Source organism: Acipenser ruthenus, chromosome 46, assembly GCF_902713425.1.
Source record: "Acipenser ruthenus chromosome 46, fAciRut3.2 maternal haplotype, whole genome shotgun sequence".
Taxonomy (NCBI): Eukaryota; Metazoa; Chordata; class Actinopteri; order Acipenseriformes; family Acipenseridae; genus Acipenser; species Acipenser ruthenus.
In genome coordinates this window covers 553,833-578,750 of record NC_081234.1, presented here as the reverse complement: position 1 = coordinate 578,750, position 24,918 = coordinate 553,833, and the positions used below count along the sequence as shown (strand labels likewise).

The window sequence follows — 24,918 nt, the reverse complement described above, 5'->3', positions numbered from 1 at the left end:
AGCACCAGCTTTTGTTTCTTTCATTCATAGCTTACACCGAAATAACAAAAGGAACTAGTAAAACACAAACAATGGACACACAAAATAAATGACAAGCGTTTCCACTTTTTCTCAACGCCTTCTAGTCGAAACGTTTGTTATTGAATTTATTATTGTTCAGTGTTTCTAAATGTAGCACTAGCCTTCTATTGAGTGGTTTAACAGTTATGGAGACTGGACTTTCTCAATGTCTTCATATCCTTTTTCTAGGATGTGTGAATGCGGTACAATTGCACACTACCAATCCTGAACACACTTCTTAAATACTTTAATAAGTATTTAAAATCGAGAGGTATTAAATAAATCCATTCATTGACGTGTTGATTTCAAAACAAGAAAAGTCCTTCCCTCACCTTTACAACGGAGAACCGACCAACGGAAATTAACTTCTGCACTGTTTCAAAAGCCGCTTGGAAGCGAATTTTCCTCTCATCCGCGGTGCTGACCCGTTTACTGCAGTACCGAGGCTGTAAACTGACTTTTCATTGCCTAATTAATACCACGCAGTTTATCACTGTAGCTGCTGGTATTTTGTACTTCAATAAGATCTGTAGGAATGACGACTAACAGGAAGAACAAAGAGCGTTGTTCTGGGCTGATCTGAAATTCATTACTTTTCGCGGGTTCATTTTGTTGCTTTCTTTTCCTTGTCTGGGGCGCTGACTTTTTTTTCCTGCCGTTTACACTTCAAAATCGGCTTTTAAAACACCGCAATGCGGAAGCCAATTGCCAATTTACTGGTATTCCGTTGTAAAGGTGAGGGAAGGCCAGCTTTTCTCATTTTGAAATCAACACATTAATGAATGGGTTTATTTAACACCTGCCGACTTCTTAAAAGGCGATTACCAGCCTGTGCTTGATTATTATTACACAGTGTAACAAATTTTTTTTTTTTTTTTGGTTCCTGGGTAGTAAGTGTTATTTCCTCATTGCTTATGCCTCAAAAGTATAGAAAATGGCTATTATTCCCCACAAACTTTGCTTTTGTGACCAGGACAGTGATATTTTGAAATTTACCTATTTTCCAAAACATTCCAGATAGATTCAGTGCTGAGTAAACTTGGAGTAACTTCTAGAACTTTCTAGAACTTTCCAGTAATATAAATAGTAGTATAAATACAGGGGCCTTAAGCCCACCAGTTCAGTTTAGTTCCAGCTGCCTAAGTGGATACATATCTGCATTTTTCTGAGATGGCATCAAGAGGCTGCAATGGTGGCATTCCTGATGGGTCGCCAAGGCGGCCTTTGGGACAACAGGGACACCAAGGCGCACTACCACAGGCGGGACTGGCCACAGTGGACCGAGTTCTCTGTGGGGAGGAACAACGTCAAGTGGGAGCCACTGGTGGACCCTCGGAAGGTGCTGATGCCACCACTGCACATCAAATTGGGCCTTATCTGTCAGAGCTCTAGATTATGAGTCGGCAGCCTTCAAGTACCTTCAAGACTTCTTCCCTAAGCTGTCTGAGGCAAAGGTCAAAGCCGGTGGCTTCGTCGGACCACAGATAAAGAAGATCCTGGAGTGCAATGAATTCCCCAAGAAGCTCACTAGTAAGGAGAAAGCGGCTTGGAACAGCTTTGTCGCAGTGGTTCGGGGCTTCCTGGGCAATCACAAAGCCGAAAACTATGTGGAGTTGGTTGAGACTCTGGTGAAGAACTACGGCACAATGGGCTGTAGGATGTCCCTCAAGGTCCATATCCTTGATGCTCATCTTGATAAATTCAAGGAGAACATGGGAGCGTACTCGGAGGAGCAAGGCGAGCGATTCCACCAGGATATACTGGACTTTGAACGCCGCTACCAAGGACAGTATAACGAGAACATGATGGGAGACTACATTTGGGGGCTGATTCGTGAAAGTGATTTACAGTATAATCGTAAATCTCGAAAAACTACTCACTTCTAAATCTTTTGTAGTCATTTTTGTATTACTTTAGTATAAATAGATGTTAATTTGGATTCATATGTTGTTTTTTTCTGACTTTATGTGAATGAAAAGACACAAATTCGCCCGTTTTCTCATTGGAAATAGGTAAATTTCAAAATATCACTGTCTGGTCACAAAAGCAAAGTTTGTGGGGAATAACAGCCATTTTCTATACTTTTGAGGCATAAGCAATTAGGAAATAACACTTACTACCCAGGAACAAAAATTGTGTTACATAGTGTTATTATTTGTTTATTTAGCAGATGCCTTTATCCAAGGCGACTTACAGAGACTAGGGTGTGTGAACTATGCAGCAGCTGCAGAGTCACTAACAACTACGTCTCACCCGAAAGACGGAGCACAAGGAGGTTAAGTGACTTGCTCAGGGTCACACAATGAGTCAGTGGCTGAGGTGGGATTTGAACCGGGAACCGGGGACCGGGGACCTCCTGGTTACAAGCCCTTTTCTTTAACCACTGGACCACACAGCCTTGATGCTAAAATAATTTCCGAGAGATCAGCAGCACCCCTATCACTGCAGCTTCCAGGCTTTGTACCAGCACACAGTGCACTGCAGACACTGAGCTCATTCATCAGCTCACAGCATGTTGCTATTAATCAGCTTATCATATCCAAATGAGATTCTCAAACAGATTCTAGTGCTTGCAGAAGACAGCCCTTTGCTCCCCACTGAGAGGATTACAAATCCAAGATACGGCACCAAAAGCAATTTCCCTTTCCCTTGCATTAACATTTAAGAGGTGTCAAAGGTCGAAGCAAGACGTTCTTTTATTAATGAACCCTGTTCGACAGAGATTCATAGCGAATTGTAAACGTGTTGTGACGTCCCCGTGGCAATTTTATTATTTTATTTTTTTCTCTCTGAATATTTATTAACTGTGCCTGTGCTGAGATGTGTGCACGGTTAGCAGAAAATTATACCAGGGGCAATTTAAATAGTATTAAAAGAGTAAATAGCAGGGTTCTGAATAATACAGCGTTACCCGTCCCCACGTGTTGCTACAACTGTTTAAATAATGTACCTGTCATTGTTGTTTTCATTGTTCACATCCTGACAACTTTTTACACTTTAGAACTTTAAAAAGTCTGTTTCAAAGCTCTTTTCAAAATGTCTGCTCTAGTGCACTGGGGTTTGAGATCTGTCCTCTAAATCACTGCAGGAAGAGCGATTAAAAAAATAAAATTAAAAAAACAACATAACAACAAATGCTCTGGCTTTTCTGTTCCGTACCACATCACGGATCGTTATCGCTGTGTTACCTGTTTGATAATGTGGGCAATAATCCTGACACTATCAGTGCACTAGAGCGGACATTTTGAATAGAGCTTTGTAACAGACTGGATTAACACAGCGTTAAAGGGAGGCTGATAAGTCATTAGAACAGATTGTGGGTGTGGTGCCTAAATATTGTACAGCTATGGCCAAACGTTTTGCATCACCTAGAGTCAGTGGCTGAGTTGGGATTGAACCAGGTAAAAAGCCCCTTTCGTTAACCACTGGACCAGCAAGCCTCCATAAGACCCCACAAGTCCTTCTCTGCTCTGGCATGAATGTTGAGGTCAAAATGTAATTCAAAATCATTTTAGACCCTGTGCTAACATTGCAGAATTAATGCAGAGTCCACCTACAGCAGACTATCTTATTAAAAGTCAGTATGCACTAATCCTATCACAGTGTTCAGCTGAGAGAGGAGTCACATCCAGGATAGAATATTTCTGCATAATTGAGCTCCAACTAATACAAAATATACATGCCCGCACAGAGGTTAATAATGGGGTTGAGGAATAAGTTTCTTTTTAAACCTTCTGGGAAACAATCCTGACTCAAATACTTACTCGGTAACAGGTGCATCATTTTGATCATCAGATTGGGTTCCGTCCTCTGCATGCTAATTTTGTTCCGTTTTTCAAGGACATCAAGTCCTTAAAATTGCAACACCGTACCGTAGAAACCAATTCGATTATTACTTCTGTAATTTGACCGATATGTCAGTCAGCGCAAAGGCACCGGGCAATCTTAAAAGAAGCAGCCATGGATTGGTTGGGCATGGAATTCTCTAAGAGAAAGGGAGCTCCCTCCAGTCCAGGCCAGGGCAGGCTTGAGGCATGGAGACTGAACTGCTCCCTCCCTCCTTCACCCCCTAAGAGTCCAGTTTAGGCATGTGTCTGCTAAAGTTAATCACTTCACTTGTGCTTCACTTAAAACACACTGGTTGTAGTTCTGCGCCATTTCACTCAATAATAAAGAATAAACTGTCAATATTAAAAACTCGACTCATGTAAAGTGAAGCACAGAAAAAGTGCATGGTTCTTTTTTTTTTTAAAAATTTAGTGGTCGCCAATTATTTTTACTGTTTGCCCCCAATTTAGTAATGTCCAATTAGTTTTAGGCTCAGCTCACCACTACCACCCCTGCGCTGACTCAGGAGGGGTGAAAATGAACACATGCTGTCCTCCGAAGTGTGTGCCGTCAGCAGACCGCTTTTTTTCACATTGCGGACTCACCATGCAGCTACCTAACAGTTACAGCGTCGGAGGACAACGCAGCTCTCGGGCAGCCTGCAGACGCCCGGTCAGACCACAAGGGTCGCTGGTGCACTGTGAGCCGAGGACACCCTGGCCGAGCACCGCCCCCTGGGAGCTCCAGTCCTTGGTCGGCAAAGGAATAGCCTGGACTGGAACCGGCAACATCCAGACTATAGGGCACATCCTGCACTCCACACGGAGAGCCTTTACTGGATGCGCCACTCGGGAGTCCCATGGTTGTTTTTTTGCAGTTATCAATGGTAGTTATGCCTGGGGTTTAGACTTTACTCTGCATACTGTCCTTCTGTTCATTGTAGACAGCAGGCAATGTTTTATATAGGACCTAAGCTAGACATTACACTTCGCTTCACAGCAAATCCCTTCCCAATTACTTTACCTTAATCCTTCAGTATGCTGTTCCGTAATATATATATATAATCACACGCTCTGGTGAGTAGGTGATTGAGTTTTAATTACAAGCCCTATACAAGATACTCATCTGCACAGTGATTATAGACAATAATACACCCAGTGTTTGGCAATCATGAGAGGTGGGGCACAAATCACACTGATTGGATGAAAAACTGCGCCTTCAGCAATTTGTGCAAAGTAACCAGTAGCAAAGCAGTGTGGAGTAGTGGTTAGGGCTCTGGACTCTTGACCGGAGGGTCGTGGGTTCAATCCCCGGTCAGGGACACTGCTGCTGTACCCTTGAGCAAGGTGCTTTACCTAGGTTGCTCCAGTAAAAAGGCAACTGTATAAATGGGTAATTGTATGTAAAAATAATGCGATATCTTGTAACAATTGTAAGTCGCCCTGGATAAGGGCGTCAGCTAAGAAATAAATTGACTCTTAATTTGGCGGACGCAAAAACAAAACCCAATTGGTTCCCAGTGTTTTCGGGAAAGTCATTACGGCTGGATTGAACGCGGTTTGGGGTTTTGTGTCGTTGCTGAGCGGAATGATGAATGGGTGGTTTTCAAGTCCCTGGTTTCATCCTGCAGCTGCCTCCTCTTAGCCGATTGGGAGATTGCAGATTTTGTAGCAATCTGCAATGCGCTACATAAACACATTGCTGCAAGTCACTGAAGTGCATTCAATAATGCTAATCAAATTCAACAGCGCCTTTCTAAGAAATGAAAAGGAGGTAAACAGGAGAACATCTTCTGTCTCTACACCCATTGCAACGAGTTAGACTGGCATCAAGATCAACAGGGTGTGCGATTTTGTTAGAACAGCCCATTGCTTCTGTAGTTTTGATTTGTTGTGAATATGGAATCAAATCACTGTTACTGAAAATCTTGGAAGATAGGCAAAGTGATTGTGGAATTGATGACTTACATGCAATTCATTCAAAATAGTAAGAGAAAAGGAACACAGAGCCACAAATGGTAATATCCATTAGGGCGTTTTAGTTGTTTAAGATGCCTGATTAAAGCACAAAGCGGTCTATCATTTTCACATGCAAGTGCCTACTGTTTCTATATCACCGATTACTGAGAGGAAATTGAAATTCTCACACCCAGAGGTTTTCATGCAGGTGGGTATATAAAGGATATCAATGACAAATCTTGATGCGTTCTCATGTCTAATAGAAACACTAAAATAACCATAAATATATTCAAATGACAAACATTTTGACGAGAAGTCTTTTTCAATATCTTCAAAATGTCTGAAGGCATTGAAAAAGACTTCTAGTAAAATTGTCTGTCATTGAATTTATTAAGTTTCTTTTAGTGTTTCTATTGAAAGCATTGAAAAAGACTTCTATTCAAAATATCTGATATTGAATTTATTAAGTTTCTTTTAGTGTTTCTATTGAAGGCATTGAAAAAGACTTCTATTCAAAATATCTGATATTGAATTTATTAAGTTTCTTTTAGTGTTTCTATTGCAGGCATTGAAAAATAATTCTAGTCTGTCATTGAATGTGTAACTTTTACTCTAGTGTGTCTATAATCCAGTATGAAGAAGACACAGCGATGGTTCTGGATACCGGACGCTCTGGGGATGAAGGGGTTAATGCAGGGAGCCGCAGCCCAGCGGGAGTGTGTTACAGTCTCCGCACCAGCTAGCCCCGACCCTGCCCGCGCCGATACACCTTGGAGTGATCTCTTCTGCGGCTGATGCATTTCGGGGACTCTTTGATCATTTTATTTTTGTTCAGATGCTTATTATCTCAGTGGTGACGGGTTGCAGGCCCTCTCTGCGGGGTTTGATAGAATTTCCAGCTAGCGATTGGAACAGAAACAAACGGAACTGAAGAACACAGCTTGTCTCATTTAGCTCTCATTCCGATTCCATCTGTACATGCAGCTTGTCAAGAAACGGGGGGAGGTGTATCAAGTTATTTGCTTTTCTTTTCTGTTTATACACACACACACACACACACACACAGAGCAGGGGATATTGTGATATTCCCATTGTAATACCTTAAGTAGGGTAGGGTGAGCAAACAAGGAGTCAGGGAGTTCTGCTCCTAAGGAGAGTTCTTTTTTTTTTTTTTTTTTTTATAAATTTAGTCGTTGCCAATTATTTTCATTATTTTCTCCCAATTTAGAATGGCCAATTATTTTTTAAGCTCAGCTCACCGCTACCACCCCTGCGCCGACTCGAGAGGGCGAAGACGAACACACGCTGTCCTGCGACGTGTGTGCCGTCAGCCGCCCGCTTTTTTTCACTCTGCGGACTCACCGTGCAGCCGCCTCAGAGCTACAGCGTCGGAGGACAACGCAGCTCTCGGGCAGCTTACAGGCAAGCCCGCAGGCGCTCAGCCAGAATACAGGGGTCGCTGGTGAGCCGAGGACACCCTGGCCGACCTAACCCTCCCTCCCCCGGGCAACGCTCGGCCAATTGAGCGCCGCCCCCTGGGACCTCCCATCCTCGGTCGGCTGTGGAATAGCCTGGACTCGAACGAGCCCCCAAAAATCACTTCCTATGGAGAGTTCTGCTCCTATGGAGAGTTCTGCTGTGCTGCTCGTTAACTTTGCAGTTTTGTAATCATCATATAACTGAATACTAATCACTGAAGCACAATCTCTCTACATTTCACCCAGTGCTCCCGCTATGATGCATGGTTTTGTAACCTCCAAAATATATTGTCAAAAATGATTGCAAGACAGGGGTAATAATATTTTCTTTACAGACCAATGCATCACATTTTAAACAAGACTTTAATAATTGTGTTTTATATGCAAACAAAACCCATGCCTATAAAAGTGACACGTATGCATATATCTGCAGCAGGGACTGTGCCCGTGCCCGTACTGCCCCTGACAGTCTGCCCACAGTGAGAGGTGTGTTTGTGGGAGGCTTGCTTGTACACTTAAACCCTCTGATCTTTCCATTTAAAACCACCATCTAGCTTAGAATTTTTTTATGATTATTATTGGTAAAGTGTTGATATTTTTTGTGTGTATAATGTATATACATATATATTTCTCTCAGGGGGGTGAGGGAGGGAGGGAGCAGTTCAGTCTCCATGCCTCAAGCCTGCCCTGCCCTGGACTGGACTTGAGGGAACTTCCTTTCTCTTAGGAGAGGGAGGGAGGGAGGGAGCAGTTCAGTCTCCATGCCTCAAGCCTGCCCTGGACTGGACTGGAGGGAGCACCCTTTCTCTTAGGGGATGAGGGAAGGAGGGAAGGAGCAATTCAGTCTCCGTGCCTCCAGCCTGCCCTGCACTGGACTGGACTGGAGGGAGCACCCTTTCTCTCAGGGGGGTGAGGGAGGGAGGGAGGGAGCAGTTCAGTCTCCATGCCTCAAGCCTGCCCTGGACTGGACTGGACTGGAGGGAGCCCCCTTTCTCTTAGGAGGGTGAGGGAGGGAGCAGTCAAGTCTCCATACAATCCTTGGGGGCCAGTATGACAATCCTGCTGGTCTCAGCCCAATACAAGTGTACGAATCACAAAAACGTATTTCCTGTTCATTATTTCTCTTTACGTTTATTTGGAGCAGGGGTTTCATTTCCTACACAGACACTGCCCTGTCTTTACACTGGACAACCCGACACGATTTCCTGCTGCACTACAATCATTAAAATAGCCCCCGGTGTCAGCACACAGACTCTGGGTCTCTACTGACAGGCAGGTGAAGAACAGAAGGATTTAGAAGCATCAAAACCACGCAGGTTGAGCAGCTCAGTGGGTCTCTTTGCATGGGCAGCAGTGTGGAGTAGTGGTTAGGGCTCTGGACTCTTGACCGGAGGGTCGTGGGTTCAATCCCAGGTGGGGGACACTGCTGCTGTACCCTTGAGCAAGGTACTTTACCTAGATTGCTCCACTAAAAACCCAACTCTATAAATGCGTAATTGTATGTAAAAATAATGTGATATCTTGTAACAATTGTAAGTCGTCCTGGATAAGGGCGTCTGCTAAGAAATAAATAAATAAAAAAAATAAAAAATAATAATAATAATAATAATAATAATAATGGCATCTGCTAAGAAATAAATAATAATAATAAAGCACTTTACGCAGCTGCAACCCACCCTGCGACTAGCTGCCCTCTGTCAAAAGCAGGAGCGACAGAAACGTACATGGTCTGATCATCTGTCTGATGCATTTATTCACTCGATTTGTCAACGCGGTTACAGGCAAGAGCACACCATCAGCACCTTTATCAGAGCGGAGGCCAGGACCCGGGGATTATAAGGCTCCCGCGCTGCCCTAGGAAGGAGCAGCTCAGCACAGCGCAGTAATGTATTCTGCTCCGGAGACGGCAGGAGTCAGGGTATGACAGGGAAGGACTTATCTGTCTGGAATGCTTCATGGGAGCGGACACATCTTACCAAACAGCAGTGGCAGTCATGTCACCTTGTGAGACACAGCTTCTGTTAAACCCCTCTGACGGCTCCCTGTATATGCTGCTCAATATATACATATACATATGCATATACACACAAACATATATATATATGCACACAGCTATGGCCAAAAGTTTTGCATCACCCTATAGAATGAACTAATTTTGCTTCACGAAGTTGAATGAAACCTGCTGAATAATGTTACGTTAACATACTGAATTACGCACCGCTTTGTAGTTTTCCCACATAACACAAAACTGACAAATTGAAAAATGTGACATTTCAGAATATAACATGAAATACTACTATTATAGCTTCCAGTAGACTTTTGCGATATCCTTTTGTAGTTTCTTTGATTACAATCCTAAAATTCTAGGTGATGCAAAACTTTTGGCCATAGCTGTTATATAGCAGTGTATACAGCATGCCTACAGACACACACACACACAGCCTGGCCTTGTTAGAATGACCTGAATCTAATGTTCAGTTGGGCCACCATCCCCCCTAATCCCTGCTTTGACCTGGTCATTTTTCAAGCCACTGCATGCTGCTAGTCATTTTTATCAATACCATTTTATTAATCTGAAATCGAATTTGAAAGCAACAGAAACACAATGGAAGACGGTGTATTTTTAGGAAGGAACAGATCTGGACACACCAATAATCAGAAGAGATTTGGGTCCCAACCGCCTCGGATTAGCAAGAGTACCGCAGGAGGGGTCCAATCCCGGTCCTGGATGGCTGTTTCCACTCCAGGTTTTAACAGGTAAAATGAGACGATGAACTGGAGGTGTAATTGGTTCAGTTGAACAATTCAGAACAGGGTTGGAACAAAGACCAGGAGTGGAAGGGCCCTGACCTGCAGTTTCTTACACATTCAATACTTATTTTAAACCACTATAATAGGTTTAGTTAAAAATAGTCTTGATCATTAATACCATTCTTGCCAGTACTTTACTACGCTACATCAAAGTAGGCTGGATTACTATCTCAAGGCCATTTGATTGCTTATGATCTTTTCCCTTCTCTGGACCGTATAGCAGGGGTCTCCATCCCTGGTCCTGGAGAGTTACTGGGGCTTTTCGTTTCAACCATTTGTCAGTTACTTAAACTGAACCAAGTATTGGCTTCATTAGTCCAGATTAAGATGTGTTCCAGATCTTTAGCCATTGATGATGTAAAGACACCTATAAACCCTGCTGGATAGGGGCTCTCCAGGACCAGGGTGGGAGACCCCTGCTGTACAGCTATGGCCAAATGTTTTGCATAACCTAGAATTTTAGGATTGAGACCATTTTTTTTTTTTTTTTAAACTATATGAACATAATTTAGATATTTTATTGAACGCCATGCAATCAAATAAACTACAAAATAATATCGCAAAAAGTCTTCTGGAAGCAATAACAGTAGTACAGTATTTCATGTTAGATTTCAAAATGTTTTGTTTTTGTCCGTTTTTCGTTAAGTATATGGAAAACTACAAAGCGGCGTGTAATTCAGTATGTTAACGTAACATTATTCAGCAGGTTTAATTAGACTTTGAGAAGCAAAATGAGTTCATTCTATAGGGTGATGCAAAACCTTTGGCCACAGCTGTAGAGTTTTGCATGCAAGGAAGAATAAGACTGACTCTAGAAACTGAATTATCCTTTTGGAGAGAGAGAGAGAGAGAGAGAGAGAGAGAGAGAGAGAGAGAGAGAGAGAGAGAGAGAGAGAGAGAGAGGAGAGGAGGGACACACAGAGCCATACAGCAAGGGAAGAGAGAGAGAAGAGAGAGTGCAAGAGAGAGAGAGAGAGAGAGAGGAGAGAAGAGAGAGAGAGAGAGGAGAGAAGAGAAAGAGGGAGTGAAAAGGGAGAAAACTAATTTCTCTGAACCCTTTAATGAAAACAGCATGGATCACATCTGCGGACTGTGTTGCGGAGAATTGATTTCCGATGAATATCAATAGGTCTGACATACACCAACTAGGAGGTGAAACAGACAGATAGAAAATCAAAAGCGGTCTCTGCACAGGGATTCACCCCCCCTCCACTTTACTTTAAATACACGCTGAGTGATGAATACATAATGCAATATAAAAAAGATATACAGTCTACTATCCACGACCCCAATATGTTTCACAGCTCGCTCGGGGTCCTTCGAAATTACAGCCTGGTTTCATATCTCAGAAGTCATCAAACTCTCAATTGCCCCAAAAGACCGGGTCCGGTAATAGCTTGATTTAAAATGACTGGATTTGAAAACGGCTCTTCCACCCATTCTACTGCGCTGCCTGAGCTGCCCAAACTGCAATGCCCTGCAGCTCAACAGAGCCCCCCGGAGGTCAGGATTGCAATCTGCAGCACAGGGGTGATTAAAGGAGCAGTAATCACTTTGCAATCGCTGTCTGTTTTTGAAGAAGGTACTGGAAAGAGGGAGGCTGGATTGGGGTCATGGTTTTCAATCCCAGTTAATTTTTTTAAATCAATTCTCAATTCCGATTCCCTTTTAAATCAATTCCAAACACGTCAGTGATCAAAACTACAAATCAGCAGAATTCTGTTCAGATGAGCTTCTCACATTTATCAATTCAACTGAAAGCGCTTGAACAATCACAACCATTATGATGTCTCTAAAATTTAAATCCCAATTTCATTCCCTTTGAAGGAACGGAAATTGGAAAATGATTTTAAAAAGGAATTGAAAAACAGGAATTGACCTCAACTCTGATGATAGGTAAGAGTTGGTTCTGATTTCAGGGTCTTTAACCACAAATCTGATTTCTACGCCCCACCCCATACAAGGGAATAAAATTAGATTTTTTAATTTTTTATTTTACTAAATAGCGCTGTAACAAAAAATAAAAAACCTTACTAACCGGACATTTGTTAAGCCCGATATCTGTTATTAGCTGTTGTCTAAATTGCTATATCAGGTTTTTCACTCTATCTTATCCATATGATTCTGCATGACACACGCACCCACAGTGTTTAGAATCCTAGCCTTGTATTTAATGTATTATGACTGTATTTAATGTACTTGCATTGTTTTTTACTGTTTGTATTTAAGGCACTATGCCCTGTATTTCACTGTATTTAATGTATCATGCATTGTGTTTTACTGTTTGTATTTAATGTACTATGCCCTGTATTTCACTGTATTTAATGTATCATGCATTGTTCCTCACTATCTTGTAAAGTGCTTTGTGATGGTGGACCACTATGAAAGGTGGTCCGCTATATGAAATAAATATTGATTGATTGATTGATTGATTGATTGATGGATGTAATGTCATCCTCCTGAATAACGCTACCAGTGCATGCATATACACATGTCTGCATCAAACTGCCAGCAACAGCATCGACAGATGGTTAAAGAACATAAAATAAATACATTTCAAAGATATAATGTGATGAATAATGTGATGTTAACATATTGAATTATTATTATTTGTTTATTTAGCAGATGCCTTTATCCAAGGCGACTTACAAAGACTAGGGTGTGTGAACTATGCATCAGCTGCAGAGTCACTTACAACAATGTCTCACCCGAAAGACGGAGCACAAGGAGGTTAAGTAACTTGCTCAGGGTCACACAATGAGTCAGTGGCTGAGGTGGGATTTGAACCGGGGACCTCCTGGTTACAAGCACATTTCTTTAACCACTGGACCACACAGCCTCCTATATTACACACCACTTTGTAGTTTTCCATACAACGAAAAGCACGACAAAAATCGAATAACGTGAAATCTAACATGAACTACTACTGTACTACTTATCATGACTTCCGGCAGACTTTTGCGTTATTTAATCGTTTATTTGATTACATGACGTTAAATAAAATACCTAAATTATGTTCATATAGTTTATTTTGTTTTTATTAAATGTCTCAATCCTAAAATTCTAGGTGAACATTTTTGCCCGCAGCTGTACAGCGGCGCTTCATTTATTCTGGTGTACCTAAAAACGCAAAACGTGATTGGGCTCTTCCTTACCCATAAGCCCTTGATGGAGCATCACGATCTATATAAAGACTGGGAAGGTTCTGCACAGCTCTAAAAATGATTGCTGAGCTCCACTGATTTTGCATTAAGATACAGAAAGCAGGCAGGACAGCCTTTTAAGCCAGTATTAGTTTTTCCCCCTCCCTTGCTTGTAAAGTTGCTGGCTCCCAGCCTAGCAGTGATAAACCTGCATTTACCATTTGGGAGTCGACATTTTTCACTTGCACCGTGATCGAACGCTACTGAAACAAATGCAAAATACTGACGTTAGATTACCACAAGGTACTATGAAATAACTCATTAGTTAGAAAGTGATTGTACAAGTGATTGTGCCACTTAGCAATAACATACTGAGCAGTTAAAAGCAGCACTTAATGTAATATTGCCCAGTAGGCCCGTCCTATGAAACTGTTGGTTACACTGATGCACAGAAGTTTGATCTCTAGTGTGGAGCTGCACAGTTGCGTGTACAGTAGCTCTTTCATATACAAGGTCATGCACAAGATAAGTCTGCTCTGCCTTGTTGTTTTGAGTGGAGTTATCGTTCCTATTCTGCAAAAGTGGCCAACGATTTTACTAATGAACAAATAACTAACACTCAGTAATACCTCAATACAAACACACCAAGCAAAAGCACCAAGAAATGAACCACAGAAATAAAAAAAAAAGAAAACGCAACTTATGAATTTCAGATCAGCACTTTATTAAGCCTGTTAGTTGTCTTTCCTAGCGCTTCAGTGAAGTACGAAATACCAAACAGCTAGAGTGTGATAAACTGTGTGATATTAACTAGGGGTGTGCAAAAACTCATTACTCCAGTTAATCGCCATTGATTGGTACTCGGCTGGAAAGGTGAGCGAAGGACGGCTTTTCTTGTTTTGAAATCAACACGTCAACGACTGATTGAACAACCTGCCGATACATCAATACTTTTTAAATAGTACGAGTAACACTGCGTAACAAAATGGCAAATCAACAGCATTTGTTTTGCAAGGGACAGGTAACAATAATCCAGCTGGTGTAAGGGGTTATACGACTGTGGAAGGAGGGTCGGTGCTGTGTGATGGTTGAGACGCTGCGAAACACTGAGAAAGCACTCTGGCAGGGACTCTAATGGGCAAGCTGTTGCTTCCTCATGTGGCTTGTTAAGAAGATACAAATCTGTCTTCAGCTCAGGACTATCAGCAGCCTTAACTATTTATCTTGGCTTGAAAGATAAGTGACATTAAAATGGACATGAAGCTCTTTGCAGTGTACATTTAGAGGAGGGTTTAGTTGATCAAAAACAAAAAGGTCAGGGGGGGGGGGGGGGGGCAAGCGGATTCAAAAGAGGTATCGGAGATTGTGATCTTCTCAGATCAGAGATGGATAAACTGAGCAGCGAGTCACCGTGGCTTACCTTGCTTTACTATGCTTTGCCTTGTTATATACAAACGTAAGGTTTTATAACGTTAGGCAATATTAAAAGAAAACAGACACGCAGCAAGACCACGATTGCATACAGAAAACACCTTTCCTTTTATACAAGTCTGCAAGATTTAAATAAATAAATAAAAATAAATATTATTATTATTATTATTATTATTATTATTATTATTATTATTATTATTAATAATAACAATAATAATTAATAATAGTGCAAGCGAAACTTAAACACAACCTTTCTGAGGAATTCATCTCACCTCAAAGTGCGTTTCAGGTACAAATAAAACTAATTAATAAATAAATAAATAAATAAATAAATAAATAAAAAGCAAAAAAGGACTATTCCCCACAAAGCCAGTCTTGTTAAATGCAGGAAATGCAATTAAGAAGCAGCCAGCCTGTGATCGGTGGACATGACAGGCAAACAGACATACTGAGAGACTGAACGGCAATCTTTAATGCAGAAGGACCAGGCAAACTCTACTGAATTACAAGAACAAAAAAAAAAAAAAAAGATGCAACTTGAGACTCTAAGCTGCTGTCGCTATGCTGTGCATTAAGTACCAAACACATTTTTCTTTCAAAAATCATTACACAAGCTTTATTTGTGTTCAGCAATGTGATACATTCTAAATCAATATGCTACCTATTCTAAAGTTTTCAATCTTTTAGAAGTGTAGAAAATGACTGCATATTTACAACGTATATCCCCAGCGTCCTGTTTTGAGGACAGTCCAGTTTGACGTGTCCATACAGAGCAGTGAAATTTCACTGCTGCTATGAAGCTCAACACATAGAAAATGGAGCTTTATCACCACTGAGGGTAGGAAAAGAACAAGACATTTATCATGTAAGCATCTGAAGGGCTATGTTCACAGAACTAACAGTTACATTTATTAATATTCTTTACCATCCCTCTCTGTGCTTTACAATGCTTCCCTATGCTTTACCAGACCTCTCTGTGCTTTACAATGCTTCCCTATGCTTTACCAGACCTCTCTGTGCTTTACAATGCTTCCCTATGCTTTCCCAGACCTCTCCATGCTTTACAATGCTTCCCTATACTTTACCACACCTCTCTGTGCTTTACAATGCTTCCCTATGCTTTACCAGACCTCTCTGTGCTTAACAATGCTTCCCTATGCTTTACCAGACCTCTCTGTGCTTTACAATGCTTCCCTATGCTTTACCAGACCTCTCTGTGCTTCACAATGCTTCCCTATGCTTTACCAGACCTCTCTGTGCTTTACAATGCTTCCCTATACTTTACCACACCTCTCTGTGCTTTACAATGCTTCCCTATGCTTTACCACACCTCTCTGTGCTTTACAATGCTTCCCTATGCTTTACCACACCTATCTGTGCTTTATAAGGCTTCCCTATGCTTTACCATGCCTCTATGTGCTTTGCAATGCTTCCCTATGCTTTACCACACCTCTCTGTGCTTTACAATGCTTCCCTATGCTTTACCAGACCTCTCTGTGCTTTATAATGCTTCCCTATGCTTTACCATACCTCTCTGTGCTTTACCAGACCTCTCTGTGCTTTACCAGACCTCTCTGTGCTTTACAATGCTTCCCTATGCTTTACCAGACCTCTCTGTGCTTTACAATGCTTCCCTATGCTTTACCAGACCTCTCTGTGCTTTACAATGCTTCCCTATGCTTTACCATGCTTTCACTGTGCTTTATTACACTTCGCTATGCTTTTACCAAGGGAAACTTTTATAAGGGTTCACAGGGAAAAACACAAGCAGGTCAAGAGGAAATCATACGGGGATTGGATTCTATGAAACTAACCAGCTTCTCAATCAAGTATAGCAGACAGAGTCGCTAGTGTAACGCATGATGTGAAAAATCCTTTAGCAGTGAACATGTCTCTACAGGAATCCAGGTGAAAATAACTTCAACCCTGTCCCATCTTCACCCATCTCTTTTCTCTTCTGCATAATCCCCTTATTGATTTCCAAACGTCAGCCGACAGTCTGGGGACTTAACCACTACAAGAATCAGAGCTGTGGAAAATGCCATTTACAACACCCGGGAGCGCTCGTGGGTACAATGTTCAAAATAAATCAATTTAAAAGCTAACAAAGAGTTCAATCTGAACCAGGTTCATCTTGGTATAAAAAAAAAGGAAGAGATGGCTGTAGCACATCAATATCAGGGTCTACTATATTCTAAGGAAATTGCAGATGGCTGGATCACATCAATACCAGGGCCTGCTATATATTCTAAAGACATTTCAGATGGCTGTATCATTTTGAGAGATAAAAAAAGAAAGATTATTCATTCTCCCAGCGTGCCTGCTTTACTTTCTGTAAATCACGGCAGTGCGCCAATATGTGGTTTGAAACTACCCTGTCATTAGCCGAGATGATTTAATTCAGCCAGCTGTAATAATGGTAGTGCAAAGAAAACGAGAGCTCTTTACCTTTCATGATAACAGGAAGAGGCGCTAATACTGGGGGGGGGGGGGGGGGGGGGCCTCATCATCCGAGCACATTGACTCCCTGCCAGCTTTCGCAAAACACTTTGAAAAACAAAAAATCATTAAATTCACTTCTCACGGTTTTCTTTCACCCCAATTTGCATTTTCTTTCAATTTTTTGTATTTTTATAAATAAATTTAAAAAGCAGGTATATAAAAACCTAAATAGGCACTGATTTCTCCCCGGTTGCACAGTCGCTCTGAAAGCCTGAATGTATGTAATCAGCTCATAATCAGGGACCAGTCTGGGTATGCATTTCTGTGTCTTTCTCCCCTTCTCTTAAGCCGAGGGAACGCGAAGGCTTGGAACTTGGTTTCAGGAGACTAGGTTTCAGGCCACTGCACGGTATACCAGGGGAGACTTGGGGTTTGATACAGCAACCTCAAAACTAGGCCTCCCGGTCTCCTGGAACCAGATTTCAAGCCGCTGTTTCTGAAAAAAGTGGTTGTGTTCCCTCAGCTTTGTTACACCAATAAAGCTCCCATTCTCTCCCAGTCTCTCCCCTACTCTCTCCAAACCTCCAGTGTTAAACATCACAGCTATCTGTCCTCAAGATCCCTGGGCTTCACCTGTGCAGTAACCCACGTACGAGAGAGGAAGAAACAAACTCCATCCTCACTCCAAAAACTAGAAGAACCAGCAGCGTGACATTTGTATAATGAAAAACCCTTTCAATACCCATCTCCTCTGCGGACACAAAGAACCTCCCATTTATACACACCAAGTTCTTGCTAAAGTCAAGTTCACGGTGAAACTGGAAGTCAAGGAGATTTAGAGATTCTGCCGCCCCCCTCCACACTGTAGCAAAGAGAAGATATAGGATGGTTCTAAATAATCAATATGTGAGGGACGACATGAACACAGGAGGGAGGAGGTCTCTTATTTTTATTTATTATTATTATTTATTTCTTAGCAGACGCCCTTATCCAGGGCAACTTACAATTGTTACAAGATATCACATTATTTTAACATACAATTATCCATTTCTACAGTTGGGTTTTTATTGGAGCAATCTAGGTAAAGTACCTTGCTCAAGGGTACAGCAGCAGTGTCCCCCACCTGGGATTGAACCCACGACCCTCCGGTCAAGCGTCCAGAGCCCTAACCACTACTCCACACTGCTGCCCTATTACACCATGATATCTCTTCTTAATAATTTATTACTGTTTTTTTTTTTGTATTTATGCATTTATGGATATCCAGCATATTTTATCAATTTTAACTTTGGCACAGTCTCTGAGCAAGACTGAACAAGCACTGCACTAAGTGGTGTCTATCTGTGAATCACCCCCCCACCGAAACTGTTTTGAGTTGAAACGGAAAATCTCTCCGACAACCTCTGCCGTTAAGGTAACGATAGGTATTCCAAGATCAGGGTCCGTGAAACCTGACGATAGTTATTTTTAAAACCAGAAAATAATTTTAAAGTTCCAGTCCGGATTCCAGACTTTGATCAATATCGTAGAGTGGCAGGGAATGGAAGTTTGGCAGGGACGGGGTTAAATCCGCCCCTGCCAACATTCAGGTGGAATGTGGCCATTCCTGAATTAGGGAACCAAGCGCTAATTGGGGAATGGCCACGTGTATATAGGAGGAGGCTGTGTGGTCCAGTGGTTAAAGAAAAGAGCTTGTAACCAGGAGGTCCCCGGTTCAAATCCCACCTCAGCCACTGACTCACTGTGTGACCCTGAGAAAGTCACTCCTTGTGCTTCGTCTTTCGGGTGAGATGTAGTTGTAAGTGACTCTGCAGCTGATGCATAGTTCACACACCCTAGTCTCTGTAAGTCGCCTTGGATAAAGGCGTCTGCTAAATAAACAAATAATAATAATAATAATAATAAAAGGGAGGAAAAAACCCTTTGTTGGGGTGGTGCTGAGGAGGATATACGAGTGAAGGCTAATGCCGAGTCTCCCATCCTGACAGTAACATCTCGGGCCACAGTGCTATCCTGCTACAAGAGCATATGTAACAAGCCGTCTGAATACTTATTTTGACAGACTGCAGGCATACTGGCAAAAAGGTGAAAAAAATAGAACCACACTGCTGGTTTCCTAGCCCCGAGTCCCAGGCCGGCTAAATAATTGATAAGAAGATTGATCAGCCACCTGAAGACCTTGATCCTGATGAATCTGCCGCCCTGCGGCTCTCTTGCCCGGAATGAAGACTCTGCCCCCAGGCGTGCTGTTAAATCACTGCCTGTCAGTGCCAGCGCAGACACAGGCTTTCAAATGTCAGCTCCGAGGCAGCAGGGACTTCTGCAAAGAGCAGATCTGCGTCTAATCATATATACCAGACAAAGCTGGCCCTTCCACTCCGAAGTCTTTGTTCCAACCCTGTTCTGAATTGTTTAACTGAACCAATTAAATCTCCATCTAGACCAGACCCTGGTCCTCGGGGACCCCGTGTCTTCTGGTTTTCATTCCAACTGAGCTCCCAATTACTTAACTAAACCCTTAATTGAACTAATAATTAGCTTAAATTAGGCATTTAATGGTTTTCTGCTCTTAAACAGTTGCAGATTTCATCTTAACTATAAAGTAACTTAAGAACATAAGAACATAAAGTTTACAAAAGAGAGGAGGCCATTCAGAAAATAATTCTCGTTTGGTTGTTAGTAGCTCATTGATCCCAGAATCTCATCAAGCAGCTTATTGAAGGACCCCATGGTGTCAGCTTCAACAACATTACAACTTAAAATCTGCAACTATTTCAGAGCAATGAGAACAATTTAAAAATGTCTAATTAAGCTGCTTGTTAGTTCAATTAAGGGTTTAGTTAAGTAACTGAGAGCTCAGTTCGAATGAAAACCAAGAGACACAGGGGGTCCCCAAGGACCGGGGTTGAGAACCACTCTGAAGTAGTTGATTGTATAATTTTACCTATTAAACAAACCTGGAGAGGAATGGCCCTCCAGGACTGGGATTAGACACCCCTGATCTATACTATCCGTCAGTGGACCCACAGCTTTTGGTTTTAGTCGAATAATTTTTTTTTTTTAAGTTCACGGGATGTGCGGTATATCTTCAAAATGAACGCTTCAGCATTTGTTAAGAAACGTCACCCTTGAATACAGCTTCTTTTTTTTATAAAAAGACATATTCCTCATCCCCTTTACCCCCTATCCCTCCGTCACTCACTTTCTTGTCACCTCCTCTCCTCCTCTCACTCCTGGATTTCTTTTCCACTGTTCCCATCCCCACCACCACCGCCACCGCGGTGATGTAATTCTTTGCTGCGTTTTAAGACAAGTCATCTTTTGGTTTGTGTCGCACTCAGTTACCAGATTTCTAACAGATTTAACATATTGGACAAAGGCGGCTGCCGTCCTCGAAATCTTTACTACTTCCAATAAACGCCACCCTTGAATTATTATTATTATGACTATTATTTGTTTATTTAGCAGACGCCTTTATCCAAGGCGACTTACAGAGACTAGGGTGTGTGAACTATGCATCAGCTGCAGAGTCACTTACAATTACGTCTCACCCGAAAGACGGAGCACAAGGAGGTTAAGTGACTTGCTCAGGGTCACACAATGAGTCAGTGGCCGAGGTGGGATTTGAACCGGGGACCTCCTGGTTACAAGCCCTTTTCTTTAGCCACTGGACCACACAGCCTCCGTCATTTCAGACAAGTTAAAATAAACGCTGCAGCATTGATATGAAGGTATACAGCACATCCCTCGAACTGAAAAAAAAAAAAAAAAAAAAAATCACCAAATCAAATCATAATTACTGAAACAAGGCCAAACATTTAAATTTTATTAATTTTATAAATTATAACCCACCCATCATTTTCACTACTACCCAAATATTTTTTTCCCTCATGCAAAGGGTTTCCCACAAGCCAGACATCACAGGCAATATCAGATATAATGGGCATGTGGTACCGTATGCAAATGATCAAGCGCTAGTGTCTGCTTCAGATCTAGAAGACCGTGCATTCATGAAGCAGGAAAGACGTTATGAAGACTGACCGCTACCGTTAGCTACTGTACAGCAGCTGCCCCCTGCAGCAGCAGGATTAGTGCAGTGAATTGCCACTCAGGCCATTAAATTAACTCAGCTCAATCAGCTGCATCCACTCTTGCTTCCTAAACGACTGCACAGCTCCCCGAGAGAGAGAGCCCGCCATCAGCCAAGCTGAAAACCAGCTCCGCTCTGCACTGCGCTTCTCTCCTTATCCAGAACTTCAAAACACGCTGCAACAAATGTGAGGATGTAGTGCTGTTGTGCCTAGTGTTTATTACTGTTTACCAGGAGGTCCCCGGTTCGAATCCCACCTCAGCCACTGACTCACTGTGTGACCCTGAGCAAGTCACTTGACCTCCTTGTGCTCCGTCTTTCGGGTGAGACGTAGTTGTAAGTGACTCTGCAGCTGATGCATAGTTCACACACCCTAGTCTCTGTAAGTCACCTTGGATAAAGGCGTCTGCTAAATAAACATAATAATACTGTGACCAGAGACCCCTAAAGTCTCTGGGAGCAGGGTAGGGGGTTAACCCAATTCCATTTTAAAATAAATTTCCAATTTCAATTCCCTTTGAACCAATTTCATTCCCAGTCCCTTTTAAGACATGGGCTTTATTAAGCAAACATGTATAGGACTTGTCAACAGCACCTGTAATTGCACAATTCAATATAAATACACTGTTGTCGTTGATAAGTTGTATAGTACAGGTGTTTGTGTCGAAGGAACTGGAATTGATATTTTAGAGCTGTAATAATTGTTCAACTGCATTCACTTGAAGTCAGTGCAATTGACAGAGAAACAGCGACTTCTAAAGTCATTTGTTGCCACCGTGAGAAGCTCATTTTGAACAGTAGAAAGCGAATTGCAATTTTGATCGATGATGTGTTGGAATTGATTCAAAGGGGAACCTGGAACTGGGAACTGATTTTAAAAAGGAATTGAAAAATAGGAACTCACACCTAACCCTGAGGATGACATCACAAGGGTCTGGAATCAGCAGACCGGTCAACTCTCCCGTACTCACCGGGAGTCTCCCGGACATCTCCCGGGACAGATTTTCTCCCTTTTCTACTGTTAAACCCCCTTATGTCAGCAAACTTTTAATGTCTACAAAATTCATGGCCGGTGCGTGGTTACTGTAATCCCAGTCTGTACCGAGCAGGGTTTAGGACCCAGGGGAGTCCTGTGGCAGGCATGCATTCAGCGCGGGAGGCGAGATCACATAACTTAGCCACGCACCTGTTTGCCCCGCCCCCGCCCCCGCCCCGCCCCGCCCCGCCCAGCCCAGCCCCGCCCCCGCCCCGCCCAGCCCAGCCCAGCCCCGCCCCCGCCCCGCCCAGCCCAGCCCCGCCCCCGCCCAGCCCAGCCCAGCCCAGCCCCGCCCCCGCCCCGCCCAGCCCAGCCCAGCCCAGCCCAGCCCCCGCCCCCTTCTCAATTTTGTATTTTCAAAAGTGGACAGGTATGAGATTTCACTTTTCTAATGCTCCTGTATTTTGAAAACTCAGTGTTGACAGGTATGCAGGTATGGCAAAAGTAAAAAAAAAAAATTATGTTCTCAGTTTATATATATATATATATATATATATATATATATATATATATATATAAAGTGTAGCTTTATGACCATGAATTACCTGTCAAGGTGCTGATATTCACACTTGGTTGGTTATTTACGGAATAAAATGTTTGCGTTGACAGAATAAATATTAGCAGATAGACAGAGATACAGACATCGCAGTAATTTTAAGTGCCTGGTTGAACAAATATACCTTTCATTCCCAGACAAGCGAGAGCCTTTTGTGTTTGCATTAAAACAAAATGTATTAGCTTTTAAATATGCGTGTGTTTAGCTGTGCTGTAAACTACTGTAAATATTTGCACATTGTAATTTGAAAAAAAAAATCAATTTTGTTCAATCAGGGTGACTGAACACCAGTATTATACCAACGGTACTATCTGCATAGGCTGGCACTAAATTTCCGTCGGCGACAAAAAATAACATGCACATGGTCATGGGCCTCCCCTTTATGAATAACCAAACAAAGCTACCGACAGATAGAATCAGACAAAACAAAACAAAAACAAAAAATCTGGGGGAATTTTCTAACAGAAATATTTAAAATCCCACCATAGCAGAAACACAACGACATGGATTAAACGAATGAATTAAGGAACACAGAACTACACTGTTGTGATGCTAAAATGCAGCTACACACAGTACTGAAATGATTATTTATCAGCGCTGAAACTGCAGAATAAAACGACATTAATAAAATGCCCAGAAAATTTGGAATGCAAACGTTTTTTTTTTTTTTTAACGACACCAAAGTTGCGTCGAGACGAATCCATTGTATTATTTTTCATAACTTCCGGTATTTCTCGCTATGCAAACAATTAATTGAAATATTACAAAAAACAAAAACAAAACCTACTTACCGAAAACAGCATGGAGTACACATTCAAGGTGAATTTTAACAAGTAATAATACTGAATGCTATTGCTCCATTCTGAAAAGGACGGCATGTTTGTTTCTCTGTTTGTATTGCAATACAGTTTGTACGGCTAGTTTTCCAGGCCAGCGGTGATGCGTTTTGTTGTCCGCCGACCGTTTCCAATAATAAAAATAAATAAATAAACACACATAAAATTTGAACAGGTTGAAAAGTTTTTTCATCAAACTTCCGCGTCGCTCTCTCTCTCTCTCTCTCTCCCCTTTTGGCGTCATTTAAAGAGACAGTCCCTCGGAAAAATAAAATCAGACACTTTCAAAGACCTTTTTTTTTTCTTATGTTGGCCGTACGGGCTTGTGGTTGCACGGTCTTGTTTGGGAAAATAGGTCAAATGCTGCTTTCTTTGTGAATTCTACACGCGGTGGCATGTCTTTGTATTCCGAACCACTAATACCTTAATAACAGCTGTGCTGCATATGATCATTGCATTGCAACTCTCAAGCAAACCAGTTGTATCTTTTTGATTAGACAAGTCCTAGTTGTATGTATGTATTTGTTGGTATTAAATACGAAGTGGCTGATATGTTCGATTGTACATTTTGGCAGATGTTACTACCTGTAGGATTGTTACTGGCACTAAGGCAGCTGATTCCGCTGCTGCCAGCATCTGCACAAAACAAAATCTTAATATAGCCACCCATTTCACGTTCTCTAAAAGTCAACACAATAGAAGTATTTCTCTTTCTTCAGCCCTGATGGTGTTAAACTATAGGCAGCAGTCTTTTGGGGGCTTGTTACTGGCAGTAGAATATGTACTGGTAATAGGAAACCCCAAACAGACTGCTGCCAGGAGATTCTCGACTGGTTCTAACCAATCGGATAATTTTGACCCAAAGTAAATATTTGCCATTGTGGATATTAACATCAAGCCAGCCTGCCCAGTTGCAGTGCCATTGGCATTCCTAGGCAATTCCTGCATAACCGTGCCAGCCTTTTAAAAATGAACTAAAAGAGAGGCTTGGTGGTCTGCTGGTTAAAGAAAGGGTCTTGATACCAGGAGGTCCCGGGTTCAAATTCCAGCTCAGCCACTGACTCACTGTGTGTGTGTGACCCTGAGCGAGTCACTGAACCTCCTTGTGCTCCGTCCTTTGGATGAGACGTAAAACAAATGAGGTCCTATTGGAAGTGACTCTGCAGCAGCAGTTGTGGTGCATAGTTCACTCCCTAGTCTCTGTAAGTCTGCTAAAAGGGTAATTAATATTATTTATTTATTTATTTAT

The 24,918-nt window shown here is 42.0% G+C and overlaps 1 protein-coding gene across 2 annotated transcripts in view; it reads right to left on the bottom strand.

Annotated features, from left to right (window-relative positions):
* Positions 1-24,026, bottom strand: part of LOC117397874 (tetraspanin-15) — a 68,250-nt gene extending 44,224 nt beyond the window's left edge. Inside the window, exon 1 of one of the 2 annotated variants that reach the window (XM_059013705.1) lies at positions 23,625-24,026. In XM_059013705.1, coding sequence (XP_058869688.1) covers positions 23,625-23,711 — 87 coding nt within the window. In that variant the 5' untranslated portion in view covers positions 23,712-24,026. The remainder of the gene's footprint in view (positions 1-23,624) is intronic. The other variant, XM_059013706.1, reaches the window with a different exon arrangement.
* Between the last annotated feature and the right edge of the window lie 892 nt (positions 24,027-24,918).